Source organism: Anser anser (assembly GCF_964211835.1).
Source record: "Anser anser genome assembly, chromosome: 2".
Lineage (NCBI taxonomy): Eukaryota > Metazoa > Chordata > Aves > Anseriformes > Anatidae > Anser > Anser anser.
The window spans coordinates 67,840,322-67,867,227 of NC_139721.1; the positions used below are offsets into that span (position 1 = coordinate 67,840,322).

Consider the following 26,906-nt stretch of genomic DNA (forward strand, 5'->3'; position numbering starts at 1 on the left):
ACTACTAACGATGGAGCTAAGGTTGTCCTTGTTGAACGTCTGGGGAGGGGTTGTTAGATTTAAGGAGAGAAAAATGTAGGTTTCTTGCGTTTGCCTTCTTTTTATTATTATTATTAAAGTGCTTGCTATAGTGGTTTGCACTGAACAATATTTGTTGTCAGAAATTTAATTCCTTACAGTGTTGTGTGTCTTTATTTACATGTCATATGTCTTTATTTAGAATATGGTGCTATCAACAGAGACAGCGTTCAGTGCACAACATTACCTGATGACAATTTGCATGCAGAAGTCTTACAACATTCTGAAAAAGTATAAAAAGCAGTTGATAAAGCTCTCCAGAACTGTTGGATGCACTGATAATCATCCATCTCTTAACTGTTAGCAGCTTCTCTGGAGCCCTCCCTAACAAAGGGAGAAGTGCAGTATTTAGTTCATGCATAAAGTAATCCACAACGTAGCCACTTCTTGGAGTAGTCAGCATACTGCCATGTAGAGGACGTATGACAGGCATATATTTTTGGCTGAGGTGAAAAAGTAACTGGGCTGCCTTTCTTGTTTGTAGCTGGTATTCCTGGTTGATTAACAGCTTTGTCAACGGTGAGTCCCTTCTTATTTCTCTACTATTCATATTTCTTCAAATGGAGGCCAAGACTCAAAAATAGGAAGTCACTGATACCAGCTAGATCAGTGTAATCTAGTACAACAATAACTCGACTGTGGGTTCCAAAATTATCATGGTGATTGAGAAAGGGAGAAGAGCCAAGAAAAATCGAAACAGAAGGATTTAGATGCATCTTCTTTTTAGGATTATGTGTAAATCTCTAACTGTGAAAGTATAGTTGCATGGTGTACTTCTGTTATGCGTATGTCTATAAAATTTTCCTTATTTTATCTTTAGGAGTGTATGCTTTTGGATTCCTCTTTATGCTGCCCCAGCTGTTTGTAAATTACAAGGTGAGGTTGAAAAGCAATAAAAGGCAACTTTTCTAGTCTCTCTGTGCAGACTATTACTAACTGATATTTTTCTGATCCTAGATGAAATCTGTTGCACACTTACCATGGAAGGCTTTCACATACAAAGTAAGTAAAGCTCTCATTCGAAGGCTATTGCTGTCACTTCGGAAATATTTTTTGTGTGGATCAGCTTAGTAATACACAGCTTAAGGCTGTGAGTGCTTTTCTTCTTGTATTAAGAACTAAACTGCCTGTAAAATCAATGTTTTTTTGCAACTGTCCTTAAAAATAAAAAAAACAAACCACAATTTCAATTTTACATGATGACTTCCATATAATGAGAATCTCATCCAATCTAGGATGTAGGTAATACTGCTTTCTGTGCTGTCACCTGTCTCAGTTTAATACATTATTACATCAAAAGAAGGGTTATATCAACAAAGCATAATTCTCAACAAACCAATAGGACCACTAAGAAACCTTATTTTGGCAGGCTCCAGGAGCTACCAGAGACAGGAGTAAAGTACACATTTGTGCCAATGTATTGCAATTCTCCAGAACATAAGTACTTTAAAAGAAAGTGTTAAAAGCTGCTCTGGACACTGTCCAGTTCTGAACAGATAATCTGAGGCAAAAGAAATAAAACGAAGTACCTTTCATAGCTTTTCCATTTCTGTGAGCCTACAGCAATAGACCAAATTTCTGATGCTGTAGTATCTTTAAGGAATAATGAGGCATCTAAGAAAAACAGATTGAAATATAGCTGATAGCAAAATAGCAACTAAATGGTATTCAATATGGAAATAAACATCTAGTTTTTTAGACAGATACTAGGCAAATTAGCATGTCTCTTAATAAAGGGGAGTAAAAGGTACATTAGTGAAGTAATTTCACAATACTGCGTTGGCAACAAAATACAGTAACTGAGCAGAGACATCAGCAGCTAAATAGGTAACAAAAGGACAGTGTTCAAGCAATGGGCAACCACCTTCAAAGCAGAATGTTCTTGCTGAACAGCCTTTTCTTGCAGAGTGTTTATGGTTCCTGTTAAAAGATGCCAGAAGCCAACCACAACAAGAGCTTTTGTGTGTGTAGAAAAAAGTGTATGATGCTTTCAATTATGTTCAACTTCTTGCGCTTTGGAGAGAGTAATTTGCTTTTTCCTAGTGGATATTTAAAGTTCTTTGCTCTCCGCACTTTCCTTTAGAAAGGATAGTCTGAGGTCTTTTCTGGGATTTTTGGTGGTGGTGTTTTGGTTTTGTTCTATTTGGGTTTTTGTTTTGTCTGTTTGTTTTTGAAATAAGAGGTTTTTTTCCCCTAATTCAGACTTTTTTTTGTTTTGTTATAAGACTGGCAAAAATGAAAATCCTCCTAAATTTTCATTTTCTGTAGCTTTTACGTTTATGCCCTGTATACTTCAATGACGTGTACCTTTAAATGAAGTAATCTCAAAAGAAAACTAGCTAGACTTACTACTGTTAGATGAGCTGCCTTGATGTATTCAGTTTCAGTGGCGTTTGTGGACTGCCTAATGCCTGAAGGAAGATGGCTTTAGCTTTTTCTTCCTTTCATCATGGTAGGATCACTAACTTGGAAAGGCCTACTTTTTCAGCTTGCCAAGTTTGTTTTTTTTTTTCCGCAAAAAATCTTTGCATAGGCTTGAGAAGTGCCATCCGTATTCTTTGATCACTTCAGATTGATGAATTTGTTTTGACTTGTCAGAGGCAACTTTCCTGTTGTAACTAATCACAACTTTTTACTGTCAAACACCCCAGTGTTCCAGTGATGCTTTGTTTCATCACATGTGTTTATTTTCAGGAGCAAGTCCTTTTCTGGTTAGAGAATACATGATTTTCTTCCCTTCTTGTGGCATGGATTCATGTACAGTGAAGTCCAAGTAACAGCTTGCTAATAGTGAAAGGAGAAGCCCTATGATTGACTCGTGACGAGATTGTTTGCTATCCCAACAGTGAATATTCTTTGCTGAACTTTTTTTCCATATGTTTTTTAATGAGTTAAATCAGGTTATTGCACCATCTGATGAGTACTGGAACTGGTACGCTGTAAGAACTGACTTCTAGCCTTCCTTGTAGACTAGAAACCAGTCCAGAGGAGTTGCCCTACTCTTTATTTCACTTACCTTCTCTGTCAAAATATTGTCATCTTTGCATGCTCAGAGCCTCTGCACTGCTTTCCCAGCAAATGGCTGTGAGTTTAAACTTTCTCACTCAGGGAAAAGCAGTGAGAAAATATTGCATAATTGCTTCAGAAATAGAGCCTAGAGTATGCCTAGTTGAGTGAAAATGGCGTAGAAAATTACATCTCAGGTAAGGGGTGGATGATTGCTTCCAGGAGAGTGCTGGAAATGTTTTAAAATCTCCTCAAGGCTGCCAAGCTAATGTTCTTAAGAACATAAAATGAATAAGTTTTTACACAAATTTCAATTTCCCCACAGAAAATGAAGGTGACCTGTAACATTTTGTAAATCTTAAATCATTTGCATGAAGGCTTTTTGCCAGTTTCTTTTAGAGATCTCACTGGAGTTGAATCCGTATTTTTCGCTTCGCTTAGTAGTACACTCACTTACCTGAAGTAGACATAATTCCTTTTTACTTGTAACAGTAGTGGTGTGCTCTATGACAGTATGGCCTTCATTAAAGGAAAGCACTTAAAGTTTGCAATAGTTAGTTTTCCAGCAAAACCCTCAAATAGCTTTATAAATATGAACGTCTGTGTACCTACTGAAAAACGCTAGGAAGCCTGTTTCCTGTATCACTGTATGACAGATGATTTCATTTCTTCAGAGCCTATTAAAATGTTCTTTTGTTTTATTTGTAGGCATTCAACACCTTTATTGATGATATATTTGCTTTTATCATCACAATGCCAACGTCTCATAGGCTGGCGTGCTTTAGAGATGATGTTGTGTTCCTGGTCTATCTTTACCAAAGATGGTATGCCTTTCTTTAATATGCATAAGAGGTTTTTCAACACTGTAGGTGGTTACAGTCTTAATGGTATAAGAACTAAAAAAATAGTTTGGGATAGAATTTTTAGTATAGAGTATGGTCTGGATAATGGTAGTTGAGCAAATGCCAAGCAAATGGGAGTGTTAGAGCAAGGAAGCCTGAAAAGAATACTTAATAAAATAAGAGGAGCAAAAGCATCTTCCCATAACTGATGTATTTTTCTGGACCCTTTCTAGCATGCGAAGAATGTAGTCAAGTAAGAAATTCCTCTTTTCACAGAACTTACAGAATTCTTTTCTGTTACCCCTTCCCCCCCCTACTCTCCAAAACAGCAATCCTCCTTTTCAGTAGATAGTTTGCTAGTTGGGAGGAAAAAAAAAAAAAGTAAAAATAAATAAATAACCTGTGAAATGAAGACCTGAAGTAAGACAGAGGAAAGCAATTCTTAAGATTGTATTCACAAACCTGGTTCAGAGTTCCGGGCTTCTAATCCTCACTGAGGGGCTACTTGTCTACTGTATCTGAGGCACGCTTCCCAAGTTGCGAGATGCTAATGAAGGATGTTTTTTGGTGAGGAATTGCCCTCCTTTGTTTTCTTCTTTATCTAGTTTCCAAACACAAGTTAACAGGTTCTCTTGTGAGTTGAATATCTGGCAAGTTTCTGATTCTTTAAGTAAATTCACATGGGGAAGAAGGCTATACGCAGTAGTCATTAAAATATTATTCATAAGTTAAGCTACGGAAAGTGTATTCTTGTTCCCAAGAACAAATATTTCTCTGAGCTAACAAGAATTCTAAGCTAAGTTCACATTATACCAGAATTCTAAATGTGAACTTCACTTTTAGGTTTATGTGATTGCACATAAAAGTAGTAAAATAGGTCTCCTTCCAAGGTATTTTTTCCAAAAAAAAAAATAAAAGCACAACAACTTCTGATAGGGGCTATAACCTGGATTCAAGTTGGAGAAGTGTCCTGGATTGCTTAACACTCCAGCCAAGCTTTAGGGAAGCAATCATGAGGCCTTTTTACGAGACAACTGGTTAAGTCTTAGTATGAAGAAGTTTGTGTGTCTGTATCTAATGTATCTAATTTTTAAGACTGTCGTGTTTTTAGGCCATAAATGGATATAGAGAATACAATAAGAAAGGAAGTTCCTTTTAAAATTAAGTAGTACAAAACTGCTTAAATATCCTCCTGGTAGCAGATAGTATTATATGTAGCTAATCTTTTTTTTTCTTCCTTTTTTTTCCTGCCAGGCTTTATCCTGTGGATAAGAGCAGAGTGAATGAGTATGGAGAATCTTATGAAGAAAAGCCAAAAAAAAAAGCTCATAGAGAATAATTAAGAATTGAAGAATATTCTGACCCCTGGACTCCTACTGGTTACGTGTATTATCTGGTCTAAGGAAGGAAAAACTTATTTAATAAGAGTATTTTTAAAGCTTATGACAGAACTACATGGACTATACATCTTCTATATTGCCAAAATCTAGTTTTGATATCCTCCTATTTGAAGATCCTGTTTTGTCCTCACAAGGTCCACGGTCTGCCAGATGTCATTAGATAATCTTCCTGCATTTAATCTTCTCTTCAGTGAAAACCTTAAGTGTCTAGACCATTGTAATTAATATCCAAATCTGTGTTTTTAAGACAACTTGGTAAGTGGAAGTGTGGTGCCATGCCACTATGAAAAGTGAAAAAACAAGCCAGTGTGTTGCAGCAGAGTCAAGCATTACTGCCAAACTGGAAGCTGTCAAAAATAAAGTGTATAATTACTGGACTGTACACTAATTACAATTCTTTCTAGTTTGAGAATGGAAATCATTGAGATTATTATAAAAGTTGTATGTGGACATTTGATTGAAGTTCATAGCTTAAAGATAATTTTGTTGGAAATAAGGATGAGACAGATGGGATTGTTAAAATTCAAATTGTGGCCATGTCCTTAGCCCACAACATGGCAGAGGGCATCAGTTGTCTTAAGCAGAATGAAGATGTGAAAAAACTATAACAATTTCTTTCAATGTGTATCCAAGTTTATATAAGTCCTTCTGCGTTGTTGACAAACCTTATGATTTCTTGGCATAGCAGGTATTCATGTAACGCAAATCATTATGTGCTAGGAAAGTCTCTTAACACATCTTAAATTCTTCATGATGTGGTATCCCGCTGACCTAATAGGCCAATTCTTTCAGGCTTCAAGTGGAGTAATTCCTTGGTCCTTCTGTTCTCTCTCTATTCTGTTTATACAATGAAACACATCATCTGGGTGCAATGGCTTTTCTCGAATGCAATACAAGTTCAACAAACTAACTGGAAGCAGAAGAAAAGAGCCTGGTAAAGAACAGATATCTTCCTTTCAAACAACTAAAAACCCATATTCCATGAGAACAGTTCATTAAGGGAGGTATTTTCATCTATTTATATCAAATTAGTCCAAATAATCAGTTTGAAGTTGAATTGTTAAACTAAACTGCACAGATATATCTAGAAATTATGGCTCTGTTTCTAAAAAGCACTTTTCTTGATGACAGTGAGTGAAATATATAATACATTCCTTTCAACAGCAAATAAAATGTGATTCAAAAAACAAAAAAGAAAGAGATATCCAAAAGGCAGAATTCTAGTTCATAATTCTAGTTATGGTTTGGTCAATAAGTTTGCAGATTAATCCTAATGATTTTTAAGCTTCTTCATTAAATTGCACCCTATTTGTGCAAGGCTATTTAGCTTCAATTTGCCATTGATTGAAAATATTAATTAAGTAACTTCAAAGAACACAGTTCTATTCCTATAGTCTTTAACTACTTTATGAAGTAGATTTTATCCAGTTTTGATGCTGAAGAAGTCTGAACATACAAATACTTGAGTCCCAAAAAAATATGGAAATGCGCCTAGCTTCAAGAAGTCCCAGACATAGTATAGTCTGTCTTATCCTGAAGTCCTTCTTACTTGCTGCTGGCAATGAAGGGAGTCTTCAAGTGAGTATTTAACTCATGTTTATCTTAAGGTCTCTTTATGTTGTTAATTGTAAATAAGGAGGACTGTAGATCTGTTGATGTTAACATTAAACATGCATAAGCCTATGCAAAGCTGGGGTTGTATTTGCTACATCTTGTATCTTTTTTGGATTTGTTTGGAAGAAGGTCTTTGCTGTTAAGCAAATTATTCTGGGACTCCTATTTCATAATAGTAATTAAATGTGTGAAAATTTTTCTTGATACAAATGATGCATATAGCACATTCCCTTTTTTGTGCCATTTCAAAACAATTAAGTCATCGGCTTTTAAAAGTCCAGAAGACCATATTCAGGTATTTCTGATGTTTCAGCATCTATTTTTGTACGTAGCTGTTGAAAAATCGCTCTTGCAACTTTACATACAGTGAGTTTATTGATCTTCTGTCTTGCATTTCTGGTGACAATAACCTCAGAATATTCCATACAGTAGTCATAAAGAATATAAAATTTTAAATCTTTAAAATGAACGAGACTTTCCTTTTTCACTGTTTTATGCATTCCATTTCCAAATAAAAGACTTGGCATATGGAAGAGTTATCTTTTGTTGCTGGAACGTTACTGAAAACTGTGTAAGTAGTGTGACTTTAGAGATATTAAACAAAATGTCTTAACTTTAGTTGTGGAAATTGTTAGCTTAAAACAAATACAGAGTTTTGTATGTGGTTAAGGCAGAAGAAAAACTTCTTCGGTAAAATTTCATTGAATGTATTGCAGCTTATGCTGAATTATCAGTCTTATCTATTGAAGAGTTCAAGAGTAACTTAAACACTTCCTTACAGGATTCAATGTGGTAAGCAGTTAGGTGACCATCTCACATTCTTATCTTCATTAGGCATGTAATAAGTTTTAAAATTGAAAGATTAGTGATTTAGGTTTTTATTTTGTTTAAGAGTTTATTGGGAAAATCATGTGCTTCTGGAATATAGCTTTGCACAGCACTTCATAGCGTACAGTAATGTAGCAAGCATGATTCTCTAAGGAGCTCCAGCATCTGTACCTCAGTGCCAGAAGTATTGACAGATAATTCTGTAGAGTTTGTTTGCTTTTAAGCATCGCATTTTCCATTTTTTTTCCATCAGATGATAAATCAGATCATTTTGATTAAGTGAAACATATTTACTAGTAATGCTGATCCTCCTTATATTGCAGCTTACTGCTTCTCATTGTCATGAGACTAGGCTAATTCAGGTGGGAAGGGACCTCAAGAGGATACAGTACGAGCACAGCATCTTTTCTTCCCTTACAGACTCATCAGGTTTTCCTGATGATCCTGTGTGAAGTCATGTGAGTGAACTGATCTAAGGTCTAGGAGCTGAGAAATAAAACCAGAGTCAGTCCAGCTTTCCCAGATGCCCAGTGACAATCTCTGACTACTTTACTTCTTACACCAGTGAGAAGTTTGGTGAGGATCTGTGAGGATCAAGGCCAGTTACCAGTGGTTACAGACCCATTTAATGCTCATAGCACAGAGAGGGCACTGTGGTCACTCCCACGTTTCATTCATCTCTGTTAAATACCACTGCTGCTTCTTGAGGATATTCTGGAGCTAATCAGTTTGCTGTAGTTATTCTTTACGTAATTCTCATGTTTCTTACTGCTGTTTTTAATATTGGGTACCCCAATGCCCTGTATTGTTTTTTTGTTTTTTTTTTTACCTAACCCCTCAACCTTGATGCATATACCTCTTTCAGAGGGAATAAAATGCTTTAGATTCAAAAGACAAACACTGACAGTGGGGAATTTTGGCTTATGTTGTCTGCCTGTTATTAAAACTTTTGAATACGATAGCGTCTCTCCACAGCTTTCTGTTTGGCAGATCCCTGTCCTTTTAGGCCTTACCATATGGTACCCATAAAACTTTGAAGCTTTTCGGGGATGGTGTGTTCCAGCTTTTCAGTTTCTGGCCCCTAAATGTTCTCCACAGTCCTCCACAGCTCCACAATCCTTACCAACTTCAAAGAGCTGTCTGAGGGTTGTCTTTATGGTGCTTTGTTGTCCTTCTGATCTTGCCCTAATGAGGTCTTGCAAGCCTGCAAAGACTTAGGGGCTATTTTGGAGTTTGAAAAGTTCACTGTATATGTTTTTATTAGACTTTAATTGCCGCTAGCAGTCTCAGCTTAGTCGGTGTTGAGCAGCCTAAGGCTCGGTAGATGTTTCATTGCCATGGTTCATTTGCATGCCCAGGCCCTGCTAACCACCTGGCTGTTGAAGCAAGAGACCTTGAGAATACGCTTTGGTATTGCAGCTACGCTTTTCACTCCCCTCAGAACATCAGTCCTGGCACAGCTCCAGCTCGGTGCTGTGTAGCCCTCAATGCTGGGCTCATGCTAGTCAGCAGTGCCTATATGGGAAGCTTTGCCTCCTTGCTGTCCCGCAACATCTGCATTGCCTGCAAGCTTCATCGCAAAGATACCATACATACCTAGTTTGGGCTGACTTCCACAGGAACTACAGGAATATAACCTCTACTTTTCCAATGGAACTTAATTTATGTTTCCCACAGTGAGACTCTCAACTTCTGATACACCTCCTGTTCAGTCCCCATCATAAGGTGTTTCACTTGCCTAGTGCCGACTGTGGGAATAGAAAGAAGTAAGCAGTGTTCCACTTGGTAAGTCAACAAACTCTTCGTCACCTTGCTTGAGAACTCCGTCATCCCAGAAGTTGTCGCAAAGACACATAGAAGGAAAAAACCTTGTACCTGGACTTTTTGTTGTTTCAAGCCTATTCTGATTTAAACTTTGGGATCTCAGAACATCTGTGCCGGAGAACATGCAATCTGAAAAATCTGAAAAAAACTCTAATCACAGAACTTAACTCCATTATTTTTGGCATGCAAGAAGCGTCGCTCTGTAGCCTCATGTAAGCTACCTATAATCCTCTTAAGCTAACCAAAGGTGCAAGGATCAGCAACCCATTGTGGATGTGTTTGCTTACTAGCAAACTCCACCACTGAACAGCAGCTTGAAAAGCAGACATGAAGATACAAGACTCTGCAAGTGGCCGTGTCCTTCACTACAGCCCTCTTCAACTTGTTGCTTCAGAGACTTCAGATTTCAAGCAGCAGCTGTTGCTTATAATAGGCGAACAGAAAAGCATTCACACCTTTGGGGCATGGAAGAGGGGAAAGGAAGAAAATGTTCCTTGGTTGCACTGTATTTTTAAACAAGTGGTTATAAATACCTCTAGTAGGAGTGCCAGGGAAATCCCTCACTCAGGATCTGGGCGTATATCTCAGGAATTCGGAAAGGATTGGGGTCTTCTGTTAATCAGTTACAGCCACTCTCAGGCTGCAACAATAGTTTTTAAAAGCCGCTCTTTTCTGCTGACCTCTGCATTTCTAAAGAAAGCACAGTCTTTGAAAGTCTCCCAGTGACAAAGGCTAATTGAGTTCATACACAAAACAGGTATTTCATTCAGGTGTTTTCACTCAAGGAACAGTTCTTACATTCAACTACCAGCAGAATTGTGTCTTTTGCTTCTTTCAGATTACTCTTCCCCAACATTTTTTTCCTAGGTTAACGTAGTTAGGTATCTTTCTTGGGACTGTGTCCTGGCATTGCAGTATTAGGGGCTGAGCTGTGAAAGATTCAGCAGGGAAGTGAAAAGATATTGCCTTCTCTAATGAAGTTGCCAATTACCAGCTCTTTTTTTAGGGTCAAACTGAAAATTTCAATCAGAATGACTCTATGACACTAAAATGAAACAAAGAATACATTTGAAAAACATCCCATATATGGTGAAAATGCAGATTACAAGGTGTAAAAGATAGTCAAAGAGTTTTTTTTACAAGAACAACAAAAAAAGTTTAAATTCACCTCTTGGTACTGCAGATTCTGCAATCACATAGTAAAAAAATACCCCAGCGAGGTATGACTTATTGGGTAAATCAAAATTTTAGGGAGTTAACTGTGCAAATGTTTTCTGCTCCACTCTTTCCACCTTACAGTCACAGATTCTGCACTCAGGCAGAGCAAGTTTGGATGCAAATGGTGGATGATGCAGGCATCTTCAGCACTCTAGTAAGAGTTGAAGTCTGGAAGCAGCGGGATAGACCATGCCAGGGCTCCAAAGAGATCTTTGCCAGAGGGAATGATTTTGTGTGAAGGTCTCAGCACTTAGGAATCTCATCTGCAAGAACAGAGGCACGTCAACACAGTGTGAGCTTTCAGAAAGCAGTAATTGAGTTGGGACTGAACCACAGAAAATGGATTTCCTCTCAACTTCTCTGTGGTGGTTTCACACTGATGGCTAGCTGAGTTCCTCCACACTGCTCTCTTACTACCCCTCTCCAAAAGAACGAGGAGAAAAAGAAAGTGCAATTAAAAAAAAGCTCATTAGTTGAGATAAGAATAGGGAGATGACTTGCCCATTGCTCTTAAGGGCAAAATAGACTCAGCATAAGGGAGATTAACATAATTTCTAGTTTATTGCTAACAGAATAGAGCACTGAGAAACTAAAAGCAAAATCAAACCACCTTCTCCCCCATCCACTCTCTTCTATGTCCTCCCACCAAGAACCACGGGGGAATGGAGGCTGCGGTCAGTCCCTGACGCTTTGTCTCCGCCGCTCCTTCACGGTCACTCCCTGCCCCTGCTCCCCATGGGGTCCCTCCCACGGGATGCCGTCCTTCCCAAACTGATCCGGCATGGGCTGCCCACAGGCAGCAGCTCTTCAAGGACTGCTCCAGATATGGGTCCTTACCACGGGCTCCATCCATCCCCCAGGAGCAAACTGCTCCAGCACGGGTCCCCCACGGGTGGGCGGCAGCTCCCCCCAGGCCCCCTGCTCCTGCGTGGGCTCCTCTCCACGGGCTGCAGCTCCGGCCCGGGGCCTGCTCCTGCGGGGGCTCTCCATGGGCCGCAGCCTCCTCCAGGCCACATCCACCTGCTCCACCGGGGGCTCCTCCACGGGCTGCAGCGTGGAGATCTGCTCCGTGTGGGACCCATGGGCTGCAGGGGGACAGCCTGCTCCACCGGGGGCCTCTCCACAGGCCGCAGGGGGACTGCTGCTGCCTGCCTGGAGCGCCTCCTGCACTGACCTTAGGGGCTGCAGGCTGGTTCTGTCTCATTTTGTCACTCCTCTCTCCCACTTGCTGTTGCCCAGCAGGGTTTTTTTGTGGCTCCTCCTGCCCTCCTGCTGCACTGGCCTTGGGGGCTGCAGGGCTGCTTCTCACTCCTCTCTCTCTCCCTGTGAAGCAGCCTTTTTTGTTATTTTTTTTCCCCTTTCTTAAATCTGCTCTCACAGAGGTACAAACAACACAGCTTATTGGCTCGGCTCTGGTCAGCAGCGGGGCCCTTATCTAATATGGGGCAGCTTCTGGATTCTTCTCACAGAAGCCACCCCTATGGCCCCCTGCTACCAAAACCTTGCCACGTAAACCCACCAGAGCAATTCTTTCGGCGAAGAAATTCTTCCTAATAGCCAACCTAAACCTCCCCAACTCCTAAAACTTAAGGTTTTTTGCTCTTGTCTTATCACTTGGGGCTTGGGAGAAGAGAACGATCCCCACTCCTCTGGCGCCTCCTTTAAGGTTACTGTAGAGCACAATAAAGTCTCCCCTGAACCTCCTCTTCTCCAGGCTAAACAACCCCAGCTCCCTCAGCCGCTCCTCACAAGACTTGCTCTCTAAACCCTTCACAAGCTTCAGAGCCCTTCTCTGGACACGCTCCAGCACCTCGATGTCTTCGATGAACACAGTACTCGAGGTGCAGCCTCATTAGGGCCCAGCACAGAGGGACAATCACTTCCCTAGTCCTGATGGCCACTCCATTTCTGATACAAGCCAGGATGCTCTTGGCCTTCTTGGTCACACTCCTTGACCACATGTTCCACAATAACAATTTTCATTTTTGAGGGTGGAAAAACCGCCATTCAAATAGAATAACAGAAAATCTCACTGCATTACACCACAAGTACATTTTCACATGTTAAAAATTAATAATAATAATAAAAAAAAATCTTACCAGTATACGTATATCATCTTTTTTATTTTATTTCTTTACATACGGTAACAATAATAATGGTAATGGTAATAATAACCATAGCAATGCAAACTACTGTTCGTACTACATTGTTTTTCTTTATGTTATTTCTCAATGTCTGAGAAAATCACAATTGTTGGATTTGGAATAGTTGATGTATTACAGCATTAAGTACTAATTGCTTTCCCACTCAGTAACTTGTCTAACGTAGGAGAAGCTGAAGAAATGAGGTCTTCACAAAGACGGTGAGCGAACTCTGAAACAACAAAAGTGATTCTTGCACATGTGATAAAACTGTTTCCTCAGCTGAGAGTGTCTCTGAGCTCCATCTTCCCTTGTGGCTGTAATGACCATTACTGAGGTAGAGATTCAGTCTCCCTAAGCTCGCTGTCCACAATAAAACAGAAGAAATCCGTGTGTACTTGACAGAAGCATGAATGATGTATTTTGTTAGAATTTGGAGATTTCTGAGGAAACGGGAGCCTCCAAAATACGGACTGGTTCAGAAGAAATGAACCTGATCTTGCGAGAGCAGTCAGTTGTGCTGGATCATGAAGAATGCTATCAGAGCAATCCTGGCTTCACTCCAATGTTTTGGGTATTGCTGAGAATCACAGAATCACAGAATTGAAGGGGTTGGAAGGGACCGCGAAAGATCATCGGGTCCAACCCCCCTGCCAAAGCGGGTTCCTTAGAGCTGGCTGCCCAGGTAGGCGTAGGAGAATCACCTCCGTCGCCCTGCTGCCCACTGTGCTTTTGATGCAGCCCAGGATACAGTTGGATTTCTGGGTTGCAAGCGCATATTGCTGGCTCACGTTGAGCTTTCTGGCCGCATTAGTCATGTTTCGGGGTGCATTAATATCCATGTCCCCCTTCAAAAGTTCAAACAATGGTGCTAAGGTTTGATTATCAATGCCGCAGAGCGTTCGTATCCAATTTATATTTCCTATAAGCTTCTGGACATCATTCAGCATGCGGATTTCCGTTGTGATGGCTACATTTTGGGGTTGAATATTCTGTTGTAATATCTTCCAGCCTAAATATTTCCAAGGTGCTTCCGTCTGGATTTTTTCTGGCGCAATTTGTAAACCTCTTTTTTGCAACTCCTGCTGTAGAACAGGCAGCACTTCTTGCGCTAAGCTCTTGGATGGGCTGGAGAGCAATATATCGTCCATATAGTGATAAATGTACACGTGAGGGAATTGCCTTCACACAAGGTGCAAAGCTTCTGCAACGTACGTCTGGCATATAGTTGGGGAATTTTTCATCCCTTGGGGTAGTACAGTCCAGTGATATCTGTCTATGGGTTCACTCCTGTTGATTTTTGGGACTGAAAAGGCAAATCGGGGAGCATCTTCAGAGTGAAGTGGTATAGTAAAAAAACAAACCTTCAAGTCAATAATTAGTATATTCCAATTTCCAGGGAGCATAGTAGGGGAAGGCAATCCAGGCTGGAGAGCTCCCATGTCTTCCATGATGTTGTTTATCTGGCGCAGGTCATGGAGCAGTCGCCATTTCCATTTTTCTTTTTATCACAAATATTGCTGAGTTCCAAGGACTAGTTGTGGTGGTGATATGGCCTAATTTCAATTGCTCTTTAATAAGTTCTTGGAGCACAGCGACCTTTTCCGCTGGAAGCGGCCATTGATCCACCCACACTGGCTTCTCAGTTTTCCAGGTGAGTTTCACGAGTGGTCGCTTGTCAATGGCCGCTATCAAAAATTTTCTGGAGAGCTCAGGGTGAAATTGCCCTGCCCCATCACATCTCTCCCCAGGAGGCTGACAGCTATTGGGGCAGCATATGGCTGAACCTTTGTGAGTTTTAATGGTAACCATATATTTACTTTGGCAAGTATTGGAAACACCACCCACCTCCATGAGGCCTTTTGCAGTTGAATCCAATGGCCATCCGCTGGGCCAGTCCTTTAGGGCTATTACTGTTACATCTGCCCCTTTATCCATTAACACCGTGACTGGGGCATTCAGGGGGTCAGTGGTCAGGTGATGTAGTGTCAGGGTCAATATAGGTCTTTTGGTGGCAATGGTCGAGGCCCAGAAGACTGATGGGGATCCTGTTGACCCAAAAGCCCTGTCACGTCGCTCGCACTGTTGTGCTTGGGGAACCGTTGCTTTACATAATATTAACTGGGCAATTCTGGTATCCTTTGGCACAAGCACCGGTGGCGAGGGAGTCCATGCCATGGCTTGTATGACCCCTTCATACTCAGCATCAGTAACTCCAGGCAGTACAAAAAGTCCTGTCAAGGTGGTGCTTGAGCGCCCCAACAGGAGCGCGCTATATCCTTTACCTATTGGTCCCTTAATGTTCAGCATTATTTTGCGCACCCGAGTGTCCCAAAGCGTGCAGTCCTCTACTGTGGAGACATCCAAACAGGCGCTTCCTTGGGTTTTGGCAGTGAGGGAATCCACGGTAATATATTTGGCGAGGCCACTGGAGCGGTGCTCTGCTGTTGTTGTGATCCGGCTGTCATCATTACTCGAGGTGGGTCCCATGAGGGTGGCCTGCCCACCGTCAAGGACCGGGGCACTTGTGTCGTCGCGCGGCCCCGTCCTGCACTCCGCCTCCCGTTTCCCTGCTGCGATTGCAGGGACCGACCTTCTGTGTTACATCTCGAGCAACACTGGCTAGCCCAGTGCCACCCTTTTCCACATCGGGGACAAGCAGAGGGGGGAGCAGGGTTACTGCGGCCTCCCCCCATGCCCCGCTGAGGGCATTCAACAGCAAGGTGTCCTGTAGCTTGGCAGCGGAAACAACGTTTACCCACGATTTGAAGCGCTGCCGCAAAGGCTCCAGCTAAGGCGGCAGTGTGGTGCTCCACCGATCCAACTCGGTTACACGCCTCTATCATCTGCACTAACGTAGTATTAACTGGTAACGCTTGGAGTATCTTTTTACAGTCCGTGTCTGCGTTTTCTACAGCCAATTTTAACATCAATGCCTCTTTTGCCTCGCGATTGTCGACCTGTTTATCTACAGCGTCCCACAATCTATCGATAAATTGCATGTACAGTTCGCTTACTTGTTGTTTAATATTCGTAAATGAGGGTTCAACTTTTCCTACTTCCGATAATTTCAACATTGCCTGGAGAGCCAGAGACGCAGACTGCTGCAAGACGGCATCATTGAGCCTAGCCTGCAATCTCGGGTCCAGCAATGGCTCCGTCCCCATTAGTTGTGGGATCCCGGCTCCCATAAGAGGGTCGCCAGGCTGTCTCTCCAGATTTTGTAAGGCGGCTGTTTCGCAGCCTTCTTTCCACTTTTGTTCCCACAGCAACTTTTGTGTTGGGGTTAAAATCATTGTGGCAATCTGGCGACAGTCGTAGGGCACTAACAATTGACCAGTCATGACGTTCTCTAACAAGGACTGTGTAAACGGTGCGTGCAACCCGTACGTAGTCACCGTCTTTCGTAATTCTTTAATTAAATCCCATTGAAAAGCGTGATACTCATTTGGACTGTTGGCACGCACTTCTACCAGGAAAGCCATTCCTATTGGGTCCCCATCCTTTAATGCTTCCCAGCGCACCTGCTCCCATCGCTCCCGTGTATCAAAAACTCGAACTCCATTGTTAAGGTGGGGCAATGTGGGAGCCGAGGGGGCTCGCGGAGTAAGGCTAAGCAGTGCGGGTTCGCGACCCTCTTCTTGATCGTCCCCCAGGTCTGTTAAATTGTCATGCTGTGGTGGCTGATCAGACTCCGATCCCGGAGCTGCTATCAGGATCGCCGGGGCGGTGGCGCTCTGTACCTTCTTTTCCGCCTGCCACGCTCTTAAAGTCTCCATTACCAGGCGCTACGTGGTCGTAACCTCAGCGGCGGTCGCATCCCCGCTTGATGCTGCCTCCCACACTTTCTCCCCCACTTGTTCCCAAGTCTCTACATCGAATATAGCTGAGGCCGTCGAGGTGACCCCTTGTTTTTGCAAAAACTTTAACAGTAGCTTTATCTTAAATGGGTCATATTTTACACACCTTTTTGTTAATAATTGTGTTAATAATGTTACTATTGCTTCTTCTTCTCTTGAGAGATTGGTTCCCATTGCGATTGCCCAGCCCCTCACCTGTCCTTCAGGCGTTGTCCCGGAGTTGAAGCTGCAGTCCAGCTGAGAGCTTGATTCGTTCGGCTGGGTTCCCTCCGGATGCTCGTGCAGCGTTGCTCTGCCCCTTATCACGTCGGGGTCACCATTTGAAGGGAATGACGACACGGACTCCAAGATAGTTGAGAAATGGAGACCCTTTATTGTCCCAGTGCCAGATCTTATATAGTTTTTCTGAGCCCCTACACGCGCTGCACGTGGCTGCCAAACATAGTTACAGACTTCTGGTTGGTGCATTCCTTTTTATCACGCGTAGCCCTCTATAAGCCTGTCCGAGCCTAACAACTCCTTCTTATTGGTTCCCACTTTCTCTTATTCTAGCCTGGTTACCACTCTATGCCTTAGTGCACTGCCGTATCAATCAGCTCCTGTTTGTCACCGAACGGGTCACCCATAATTCCCCCTTTTTTTGTTTCTACAAGCCAAATCATGCGCAACGAACATTTAATCATTTTTTGCAAACATTGCAACAGGCATGGTATAACTATTAAAATTGGAACAAACGCGATAAACAAAATAATCATTATCTTTTACCAACTCTGTTAGCCACACGATTATTCCTAATCCCTTTAGCCAAGACTCCAATCCCAGTGAGCTTGTTGTTAGCTTATCAGACAACTCATTCAGTTTTTTAAGTTGTTGAAATATCGTCTGGGCTGGATTGAGACTCATGCGGCGCCGAAACTGCAGAGGTGGAGGAGGGCAGTGGTCCCAACCAAGGCCGCACGCCACGGACTGGCACCCATCGTGGTCCTTGTCCTGTGGAGACACAAGTGTACCCTCGCCCCCAAGTTATTAGCTGGTATGGTCCTTCCCACTCCCCTGGTATCCAAGTTTCGCATCATAACCATCGCTTTCCCTGTTTTAACTGATGTTAGTCCTGATTCCATTATTTTAAAATGCTTAAGGGGTGGTAAATCTTCGTGTTGAAAAGGTAGTGTTAAATGATTCATAACATAGATTACTTTAGCTAACCTATTCTGTGGTGTCTCTTGGGTCTCCCCCTGTTTTTGTTTTGCTAGCAGGTCCTTTATTGTGCGGTGTACTCGTTCTACTATGGCTTGTCCTGTGGGTGAGTGTGGGATGCCTGTCTTGTGTGTGATACCCCAAGTGTGGAAAAATGCCGTTGTAGAGTAGCTGACATATGCATGGCCATTATCTGTTTTTATTTCTTTTGGGATGCCAAGGGTTTCAAAGGCTGCACAAAAATGTGCTTGGACATGGTGGCTAGTCTCGCCTGCCATAGCCGTGGCCCAGATTGCATGTGAAAAGGTGTCTATGGATAAGTGAACATATTTTAACCTTCCGAATTCGGGAATGTGAGTAATGTCGGTTTGCCAAATCTGGAGGGAGGAGAGGCCCCTAGGATTGACGGTAGTCACTGGGCCTGTCTGCTGTTGACAATCTGGGCAGGCTTGGACTATGAGTTTTGCCTCTCCTATAGGGATGGCAAATTGTCTGGACAATACTTTTGCTGCCTGGTGAAAGAATTGGTGTGACAAACGAGCCTGAGATAGTGTATTTGGTACTGGGACTTGCAATGTTACGTTAGCTAGGTGGTCGGCTTGGGCATTCCCCTCTGTAAGGAAACCTGGTAAGGTGGTATGACTCCTAATAGGAATTATGCAGTATGGATGGGTACGTTGCTCAACAAGGAATAGCAATTCCTTGAATTTTGCAAACAGTGCTTCATTCTGAATGTGCCTGATTTGAGATCGTTCAATTTGTTGTACCACTTCCACTGCATATTGTGAATCTGACACAATATTCACTGGGACCTGATGCCATTGTTTAAATGCCAATATTATTGCATGCAATTCTACTATTTGTGGGGAGCCTTGAATGTTTCCCATTATGTGATTCCACTGGCCCCCTTGTTCCCATGTAACTACTGCTTTTCCCGTTCGCCCTGACCCATCAGTGAATACAGTTTGTCCTTGGACAGGGTGCCATCTATATAGGGGTTTAACCTTGAGTTGTACATTATTATAAAAGGTGAACAATTTGTGAGAAGGGAGGTGTATATCTAATTGACCATCAAAGCCCGAAAGGGCTGCTTGCAGCTCAATGCTATTCTGGAGGCACCAGTCGAGGTAGCCCTTTTTTCATCTGCTGTAATAAAAATGATAAGAAAATCTGTTTAATATGCAACAAATTCAGTTTCGATGATCAAGCTGGGGATTGGTCTGCATGACAACGATACAGAATCTGTGTTAGATATTTTAAAGAAAAAGTTAAGTAAGTCTGGGTTGTTGTGATATCGTTGACGCTGTCTGAAGAAAGTTATTGACCAGGAAGTTTCTTAAGTTTTTCACGGGTGTCTTAATTCTCAGATTGCATTGCTTTGCCAGAGAAATGAACTTTAGGAAGAAAAGAAAAACCAAGGGAAGTGAGAGCAGGAAGGCTTATACCGTGTCGAAAAACTGAATATCCCGGGATAAATGCTTAGTTCTACAGACGAAATGAAGTTTCCGTGCAGGGAAGTTGTTTGCCTGAATTTTCTGTAAGAGTTTCCCAGTGACTGAGGAAATTAATGGGAAAGGACTCACTTGAGAATGCACTTTGTTCTTACAGGTCCCATTTCAAGACATACAATGATACGTCCAGAGGTATGTCTGTTTCATCCTCATTTGGTTTACTTTGCTGTGAGTCTGACCAATGGAGACACAGGACAGCCATGCACAGTAGTCCTCCCAGGTAAGAAAGCGTTCTCCTTCCAACGGGGATGTTAGAGTGAGCTCTGTAGGGAGACAGGGAACAAGATAAAGGGTGGCGATTCCTAGGTCTTAGCTAGCACAATTGTGTCTTAGAAAATGAAGTAGAATATTCTGAGATCGACAAGCAATTAATTGAAGATGTAAACGGAAAGTGTTACCTACAGGTTTAACACAAATCACTGGGACGTTTGGGGAGAAGATTGGGAGAAGACGGTAAAAACCTGCAATAAAAGGTTTGCGTGGAAATTGCAACAAGGGACAGTGACTAATAAGGAATAGAAATGATAAAAAAAGGGGGATAGGAAATCAAGGAAATGGGCAATACCCGGAACAAAGACGTTTTAAAGAAAAGCCCCCGTGGGTGCATACTGCCACATTGGAAGGATACTGTCGGAACTGGGGGCACAGAAAGCAAGAGGACTCTCCTGAAGTACTGCAGTCCAGTATAGTGGCCACTATACAAGCTTGAGGATGGAGCTAAATGGCCACTTTATGGAGCAATCGGCTGTAACGCTATCCTGCAATTAGTGTTGCTTTTGAGGAGAGAAGGCAAATGGGATGAAATGTTGTATACTGATATGTTGCTTCAGCATCCTGGAGGGAAAAAGGTATGGAATTAAGTTGGCCCCTGACTGAGCCTGTGGTGAAAGTACAGGCTGGAGAAAGACCAAAAGAAGCGTTAAAAGGGTTATTGAAGGTACTAAAGGTGTGGCATGTAGCATTTGACAGAGCTGTTTGAAGCGGAATGAGCAGGGAAAGAGGATACCAAAATCGCAGGTGTGAGCCCTCTGGGGCCTCTGGTAAATACCAAACTCTGGTTAAACTGGGAACTGAGAATCTGTTCCAACAAGGTCCAAAAGAAACCCCTATGGAATTTTTGGACCGGCTTTGAAATGCAATGAAGAAAAAAAATATACCAGTTTGGACCTGGCTTCGGAAGACAAACAGAGGCAATTGGCTAGCCTCTTTCTAGGACAATCGGCCCCTGGCATCAGAAAGAAATTGTCTTAGGTTGCAGGATAAAATTGCAACAGTCGGAGCAGGAATGACGGGGACCTGGGGCATCTATGCGAGCAGATCCCCTGGTTGAAAGCAAGCTAGGGAATGAAGAGAGAGGCATGGATTTTAGGTTGGATATGGGAGCTTCTTTCTCTGTGTTAATCCAAAAATCGATTCTGGAAAAGCGCTAGGTCTGTAAATGTAGTAGGAGCGACTGGCCAAAAGGCAAAGGCATTTTTTTGCAATGCTGGAAACTGGAATTGGGGAAAAATGATGGGAATACGTCAGTTTTTATACTTAGCCAATTTGCTAAGGCCCTTCTTAGGAAGGGACTTGCTGGAAAAATTGAATGCAAAAAGTTCTTTTGACCAAGGGAAAATGGAAATAAAAGTAGCACATTAAACTCTGAAGTCTATCTATCCCTGGCAAGTCCAGAGAAAGCTCCAGATAGGACTCCCTGCATGGATGTAATTATGAACCAAGTGTATCTGGGAGTTTGGGCTACAGGAATACCTGGGGGAGCAAAGAATGTAGTACCTGTAAAAAAAATGGATTTAAAGGAAAATGCTCCCAAGGTATGCTAAAAGCAATACCCACTAAAGGTGAAAGATAGAAGGGGAATGGCAGGAATAATCAATAACTTTCTTAATTATGGACTAATCTACTAAGAGTAGAATGTGAGTCACAATATAACACTCCGTTGAACACTGGTTCACGGTACTAGATTTAAAGGATGCCTTTTTCTGCCTGCCTGTGGCACCTGAAAGCCAGAAACTCTTTGCCATTGAATAAGAAAATCCTAACAGAGGACGAAAAAATCAGCTTACTTTGCACTGTGTTACCACAGGGGTTCAGAAATTGCCCCACCAATTTTTTTATTTTTATTTTTTTGCTTTAATACTGTGAACCCAGCCTCTTTCCTTAGTAACAGAGTTTATTGCATCAAGAGCATGGACACGGTATACTCCAGCCGACCACCCCTAGAAGTTGCAGAGGACTGGTGTACAGACGGCAGCACCTTCGTCCGCCAGGGATATGCGGTACCTCACAGGATATGCGGTAGCAAACGTCAGCCCAAAAGGCTGAAATCATCACCTTGGTGAGAGCTCTTGGGCTGGCAGAAGGGAAAAGAATTAACATTTGGACAGATTAGAAATATGCCTTTGGTGTGGGGCACGCATATGGGGCAATTTGGAAGGAGAGAGAACTCTTATCCTCAATTAAACATGCAGAAGAGCTAAAGTTGCCATTTTGCACTGTAAAGGACATCAAACAGGGGATACTGACATTGAAAGAGGAAATAGATTGGCTGATGCAGAAGCCAAAGGGGCAGCAGAATGGGCATCTGGGAGTCAAATTTTGGCTCTAGTACCAGGAACAGGAAACCAGGCATTAACAAAAGTCTTAGAAAATGAAGTAGAAGATTCTGAGATCGATAAGCAATTAATTGAAGGTGTAAACGGAAAGTGTTACCTACAGGTTTAACACAAATAACTGATGGGAGAATTGTGATACCGTATGATATCGGGGGGTAATTGGAGAACATAAGAACGCATGCTGGGGAGCTGAAATAGTATAACAGTTTTTAAGTAGGAAATGGATAGGACCTAATTTGTATACCGTTGTTAGACAGGCATAAAAGTAAACCTCAGACAGGAATCAAACCCCAAAGAGGAACAACAGGGAAGGGAAATGTTCCTGGGAAACAGTGGCAACTTGATTTCTTTCAAACTCCCAAGAAAAGGGGGGTTTAGATGCCTACTGGTACTAAGAGACACCTTTTCCAGATGGCCAGGAGCATTTCCATGTAGAACTAACAAAGCCAGAGAAGCGTCAAAAGTACTGTTGAATGAAATTATACCGAGATTTGGTGTACCCTCACTAATGTCATCTGACAGGGGACCACACTTCACTGCAGAACTGACCCAACAAGCCAGCAAAGTGCTGGGGCTTGATGGGCAACACCACACTCCATACATAGGCCACAGGCAAGTGGCCAAGTGAAAAACCACGAACCATTTGATAAAACAACAGATTGGTAAAATCTCTCAAGAAACCAATATGTATTGGTAAAACTAAGCCCCTTTTGAGATATTGTGTGGCAGGCCTTACCAAATGCCATACGAAGGAGAAGATCTAACACAAGTAGGAAACCAATATTTGCAACAACATATTACAGCTTTGGGCAAGCAACTAGAACAAATCAATAAGAACGTTTTAGGCACTAGACCTTTTATTTGCCTCCCAAGGGGAAGTATGCACTTTAATAAATAGTAGTTGCTGTATGTATGTAAATGAGGCAGGACGAATTGAGACTGCTCTCTCTCTCTCCATATATATATACATACGTATTTGGAAAAGACCAAGATCCTACATAAGGTAGTTCAAGATGACACCTCCTGGGGTTTTTGAGAATTATGCAACAAAACGACCTCTTGGTTACCCAACTTTTCTTGGCTTAAGCAATTGTTTAGAGGAATATTGCACTAGTATATGCTCCTTGGGAAGCCGGTTAAACTCTCTTCAAACACTGGACTACCCGTAAATTGATTGCTTCCTCTAACTGGCACTTATGCTATAGCTGGATCCTCTAAATCCCATTTTACTGCTTCTGCGTACTAAGTAGGTGACAGAAACTTTCATAGCCGGAGAGCAGAGAAGAAGGAGTTGTAGTTCTGTATAAAGAAAATATTTGGAAGGTTTGAAGAGGTTTCCCCTGCTCAGCTGCCATCCCTATGTTAATCAGTTACCTGATCTTTTGCATTACAGCAAAAGTCTTGATTCACTTATTAAGGAAGGTTATTTCTGAAAATCCTCAGCCACCTCTGTGCTTGCCAAACCTTTAATGGCACTGTGCAATACGCAGATTGCAGTGATAAATCAGGTTGTGGAATGAATGGCAACATAAATATTTGGCTCCAGAGACAAAATGTCATTTATTTGGCCATTTTATTTATGGTAGCACTCCCCGCCCCTCCCATTCCCTCCCCCTCCCCTTCCCTCCCCTCCCATTCCCTCCCCCTCCCATTCCCTCCCCTCCCCTCCCCTCAATTCCCCTCCCTCCCTTTCCCTTCATTCCCTCCCCTTCCCTCCCCTTCCCTCCCCTCTTGTTCTTTTCTCTCCTCCCCTCTTCTCCTCCTCCTTCTTTCGTTCACAAGCTTGAATGCAGAAGGGGGAGAAGTGTAACTTCAAATCGCTTCGGTTGTTCTCGTAGCTTATATCACTGGCTGATTCGTGGGAATCCATCCGCAGTAATCAGAAGCGTTCCAGCTGCTGTGTTACCAGTCAAGCAACAGTCTCATACTGGGAATCACTGACTTCTTTCTGTGGCTTGGACAGGTGACTTTCAATTCCACCCTGGCTTGAACACGTCCTCTTGCTATGTCCCCACCTGCATTGCAGTTCTGCTTAGAAGCAGAAGCACGGTTTTGAAGTAGTTCCACTACTTCCATTTTCAATGATTTAGTTTGGCTAGCCAAGTGGTTTCTGTAAATAGAACACAATCAAGAGATTTTGGTTAGAAACAACTAACTGAGTGCTTCCTTTCCACATGGGCAATGAATGTTTACCCTTTCCTAATGGAGACTACAGTGTAAGAGATAATGACAGATCATTCAGAGAGCTTGGAAATATTCCTCGGGGATGCTTAGTCCAGAGGACCAGAGTAAATCTGGCTAAAGTACACCGTGGAATCACTCTGAATTACTTCCTAATTAAATATATATGCAGATAGAGTTAAAAGAATTAAAAAGAATTAAATAAAAAAGAAAAGAATTAAATATATATGCAGATAGAGAGAGAGAGAGAGAGAGAGAGAGAGAGAGAGAAACCTAACAAATTGCTATGCAGGTTAGCTTCTTGCTCTCTTTTCTAAAAGTTATAGTGAATACAGCATCTGGGTGTGTTACAAACATTACCCTCAGTCCACCACAGGTACACACGAGAGGTCAGTCTGCAGGTTCCGGAGGCACAGAAACTGCTCTGGCTTGATGTGAAGAGCCAAGACATAAGTTGCTGTCAGAGAAAAGATGCTGTCAAAGTGTGTCACTAGATGCTAGAGCATCTCTACCACCATCTCTACTGCATCTATATGCATCTCTACTAGAGCATCTCTACTTATCCAGTCTGGGTGATCTTACGAGCATTCTGAAGACCCAGAGGAGGGTCTCTTTGTCATTTCTGCTTTTATAGCCAGTGAAAATTCTTATAATTTTACACAGAGGGGACGAAAAACACTAAGTGTACTTCCAATCTTCACAACTTCTAAGCAAGTGGAGATGAGGTTGTGGAATAACCAAATAAACTGTTGATCTAGAAGCAGCCTAAAGATTGTCTGAAACCAGGGCCTTGCATTCTCCATTTTTATAGCATTACTTGCCTTCAAGTGCACCATCATTATTTTATTACCTTTCTACCACTACAGAAATGCACCTGATTCTTTCACAAAACTTACGGGTGGTCATTGGAAATATTCATCAGCATTCATCTCGGTTCTCTTTTGGCCTGTGAAGCTTCTAAGATCAGAGATGAAGATCAGCTATAATATGGAGTTTTGGATCCTGCAAAGGAAAAGAAGAATCATACTGAAAACTCTTTTCAACCTCACTTGCAATCATCAAAGAAAAGAATATCAAAAGAATACCGCTTTATCATGGTAAGCATAAATTTGAGCCTAGGTCTCCTATAACTGAAGCGAGGTTAAACAGGTTCCAAACAAGGCTAAGGAGCACACCCATAATCATTTCCATAAAACTGTGTTTTCAAACAAATGGCTTAAAGATTTAGATTTTCTTACAAGTGAAGAATGAAAAAAAAAAAAAGAAAGAAAGAAAAGAAAATTACCAGGACATACAGTTCTCCTCTAGCTTGCTTTGCTTCACTCAGAATCTGAGTCTTGAGTCACAGTCAGGGAGCAGCATTGCACAGAAATGCCAAAGCCTCCCCAGACTTGTTGTATCTTCATCAACAAGGGCTTTGATACTGCTGCCTCCTCAGCAACATCAGCAATTTACTAGGAAAGTTGGTGTCCACCAGGTCAAATAGGAATAGGAAATCCCTCTTGCCACAACTTCACACTCACACCAGAGTTGGCAGGACAGACTGATGGACAGAGAAGTATCTATAAGAGTGTTAGAAAACAGACTTGAGAACACATTTCCATCAACCCAGGAAAAATTACTTGCTCATCCCTTCAAACTGAACTCTAAGTAGAAGTAGGTGATGCCAAGCTGCATTCCTGACATCTATGCTGCTGTCCTGAATTTTAATGTGACGGGGTACTTTTAAGTCTCTTGTTTATGCTTTAGCACTATGGGAGGACCGCAGCACACTCTGATTTGTCTACCCTTATTTGTTGATCGTGTGTAGGAAAAAGAGAACGTGCAGAGGCCCTCACCCATACATTGGATCTGTCACTCTGTGCAGCTCCATCATTGAGCAAAGTACCAAACTTCATGCTTGTGTAAGGACTTTACACAAACGACAGAATACTAAAGTGAAGCCTTCACAATAAAACCACATTTTTTTCCTCAGCCAAGCATCAAAACACTTACAGAAGGGCATGGGCCCTCTCTGTGCACCTCAAGGTGGGGTCCACAAATCCTCACGTGGTTTCATCACGTCCAGCACACTTCTCTGTCCCTCCTAGCTAAACTTGTACAGCAGCAGCTGTTCCCAAATTGCCATGGTGACATAATTCCATTCTGTTTATGACGGCATCACAGTGGGCCCCTTGCAACGACAACAGAAAATTCTCTGTTGATAATGCCTAAGTCTCAGAAACAATTAGAGAAATACCACTATACCCAAATTGACTTTAATTAGATTAGTTCAAAAATTATTCTCTGCTGCCATACATCTGTGGAAGGTGTGTGATAAATCTTTTCCTTAAGAAAGGATTACAGACAAAAAGAGCTTGATTCTGATACGTTCCCCTTACTTTTAGAGCTGTTGACCTTTTATTTCCATGTAAGAAAAAAGAAGCTGAAATCGACAATTCTCTTCCTCCGAGTTGGGAATACGAAATAACCCCAATTATCCAGGAAGCCTTAGAAAGGAAACTATATATTTCCTTGATAAACACCTTGTTTCTTCTGAAAAATTTTCCAGTCCTTTGCAACTGCGGTGGTTTTAATCGGGTGGGCAGCCG

At 42.0% G+C, this 26,906-nt stretch overlaps 1 protein-coding gene and 1 long non-coding RNA gene across 2 annotated transcripts in view; one reads left to right on the forward strand and one right to left on the reverse strand.

Moving 5' to 3' along the window:
* CLPTM1L (CLPTM1 like) overlaps positions 1–7,473 on the forward strand; it is a 30,219-nt gene extending 22,746 nt beyond the window's left edge. Inside the window, exons 13-17 of the mRNA XM_083824326.1 lie at positions 563–597; positions 899–954; positions 1,036–1,080; positions 3,793–3,908; positions 5,181–7,473. Of these exons, the coding sequence (XP_083680452.1) occupies positions 563–597; positions 899–954; positions 1,036–1,080; positions 3,793–3,908; positions 5,181–5,265 (337 nt within the window). The 3' untranslated portion in view covers positions 5,266–7,473. The remainder of the gene's footprint in view (positions 1–562; positions 598–898; positions 955–1,035; positions 1,081–3,792; positions 3,909–5,180) is intronic.
* A 16,380-nt stretch (positions 7,474–23,853) lies between these two features.
* Positions 23,854–26,906, reverse strand: LOC310895403. The gene is made up of 3 exons (XR_014580655.1): positions 25,212–26,906; positions 24,676–24,772; positions 23,854–24,244 (listed from the first exon to the last, which is right to left on the reverse strand). It is a non-coding gene; the product is annotated as an uncharacterized lncRNA (long non-coding RNA).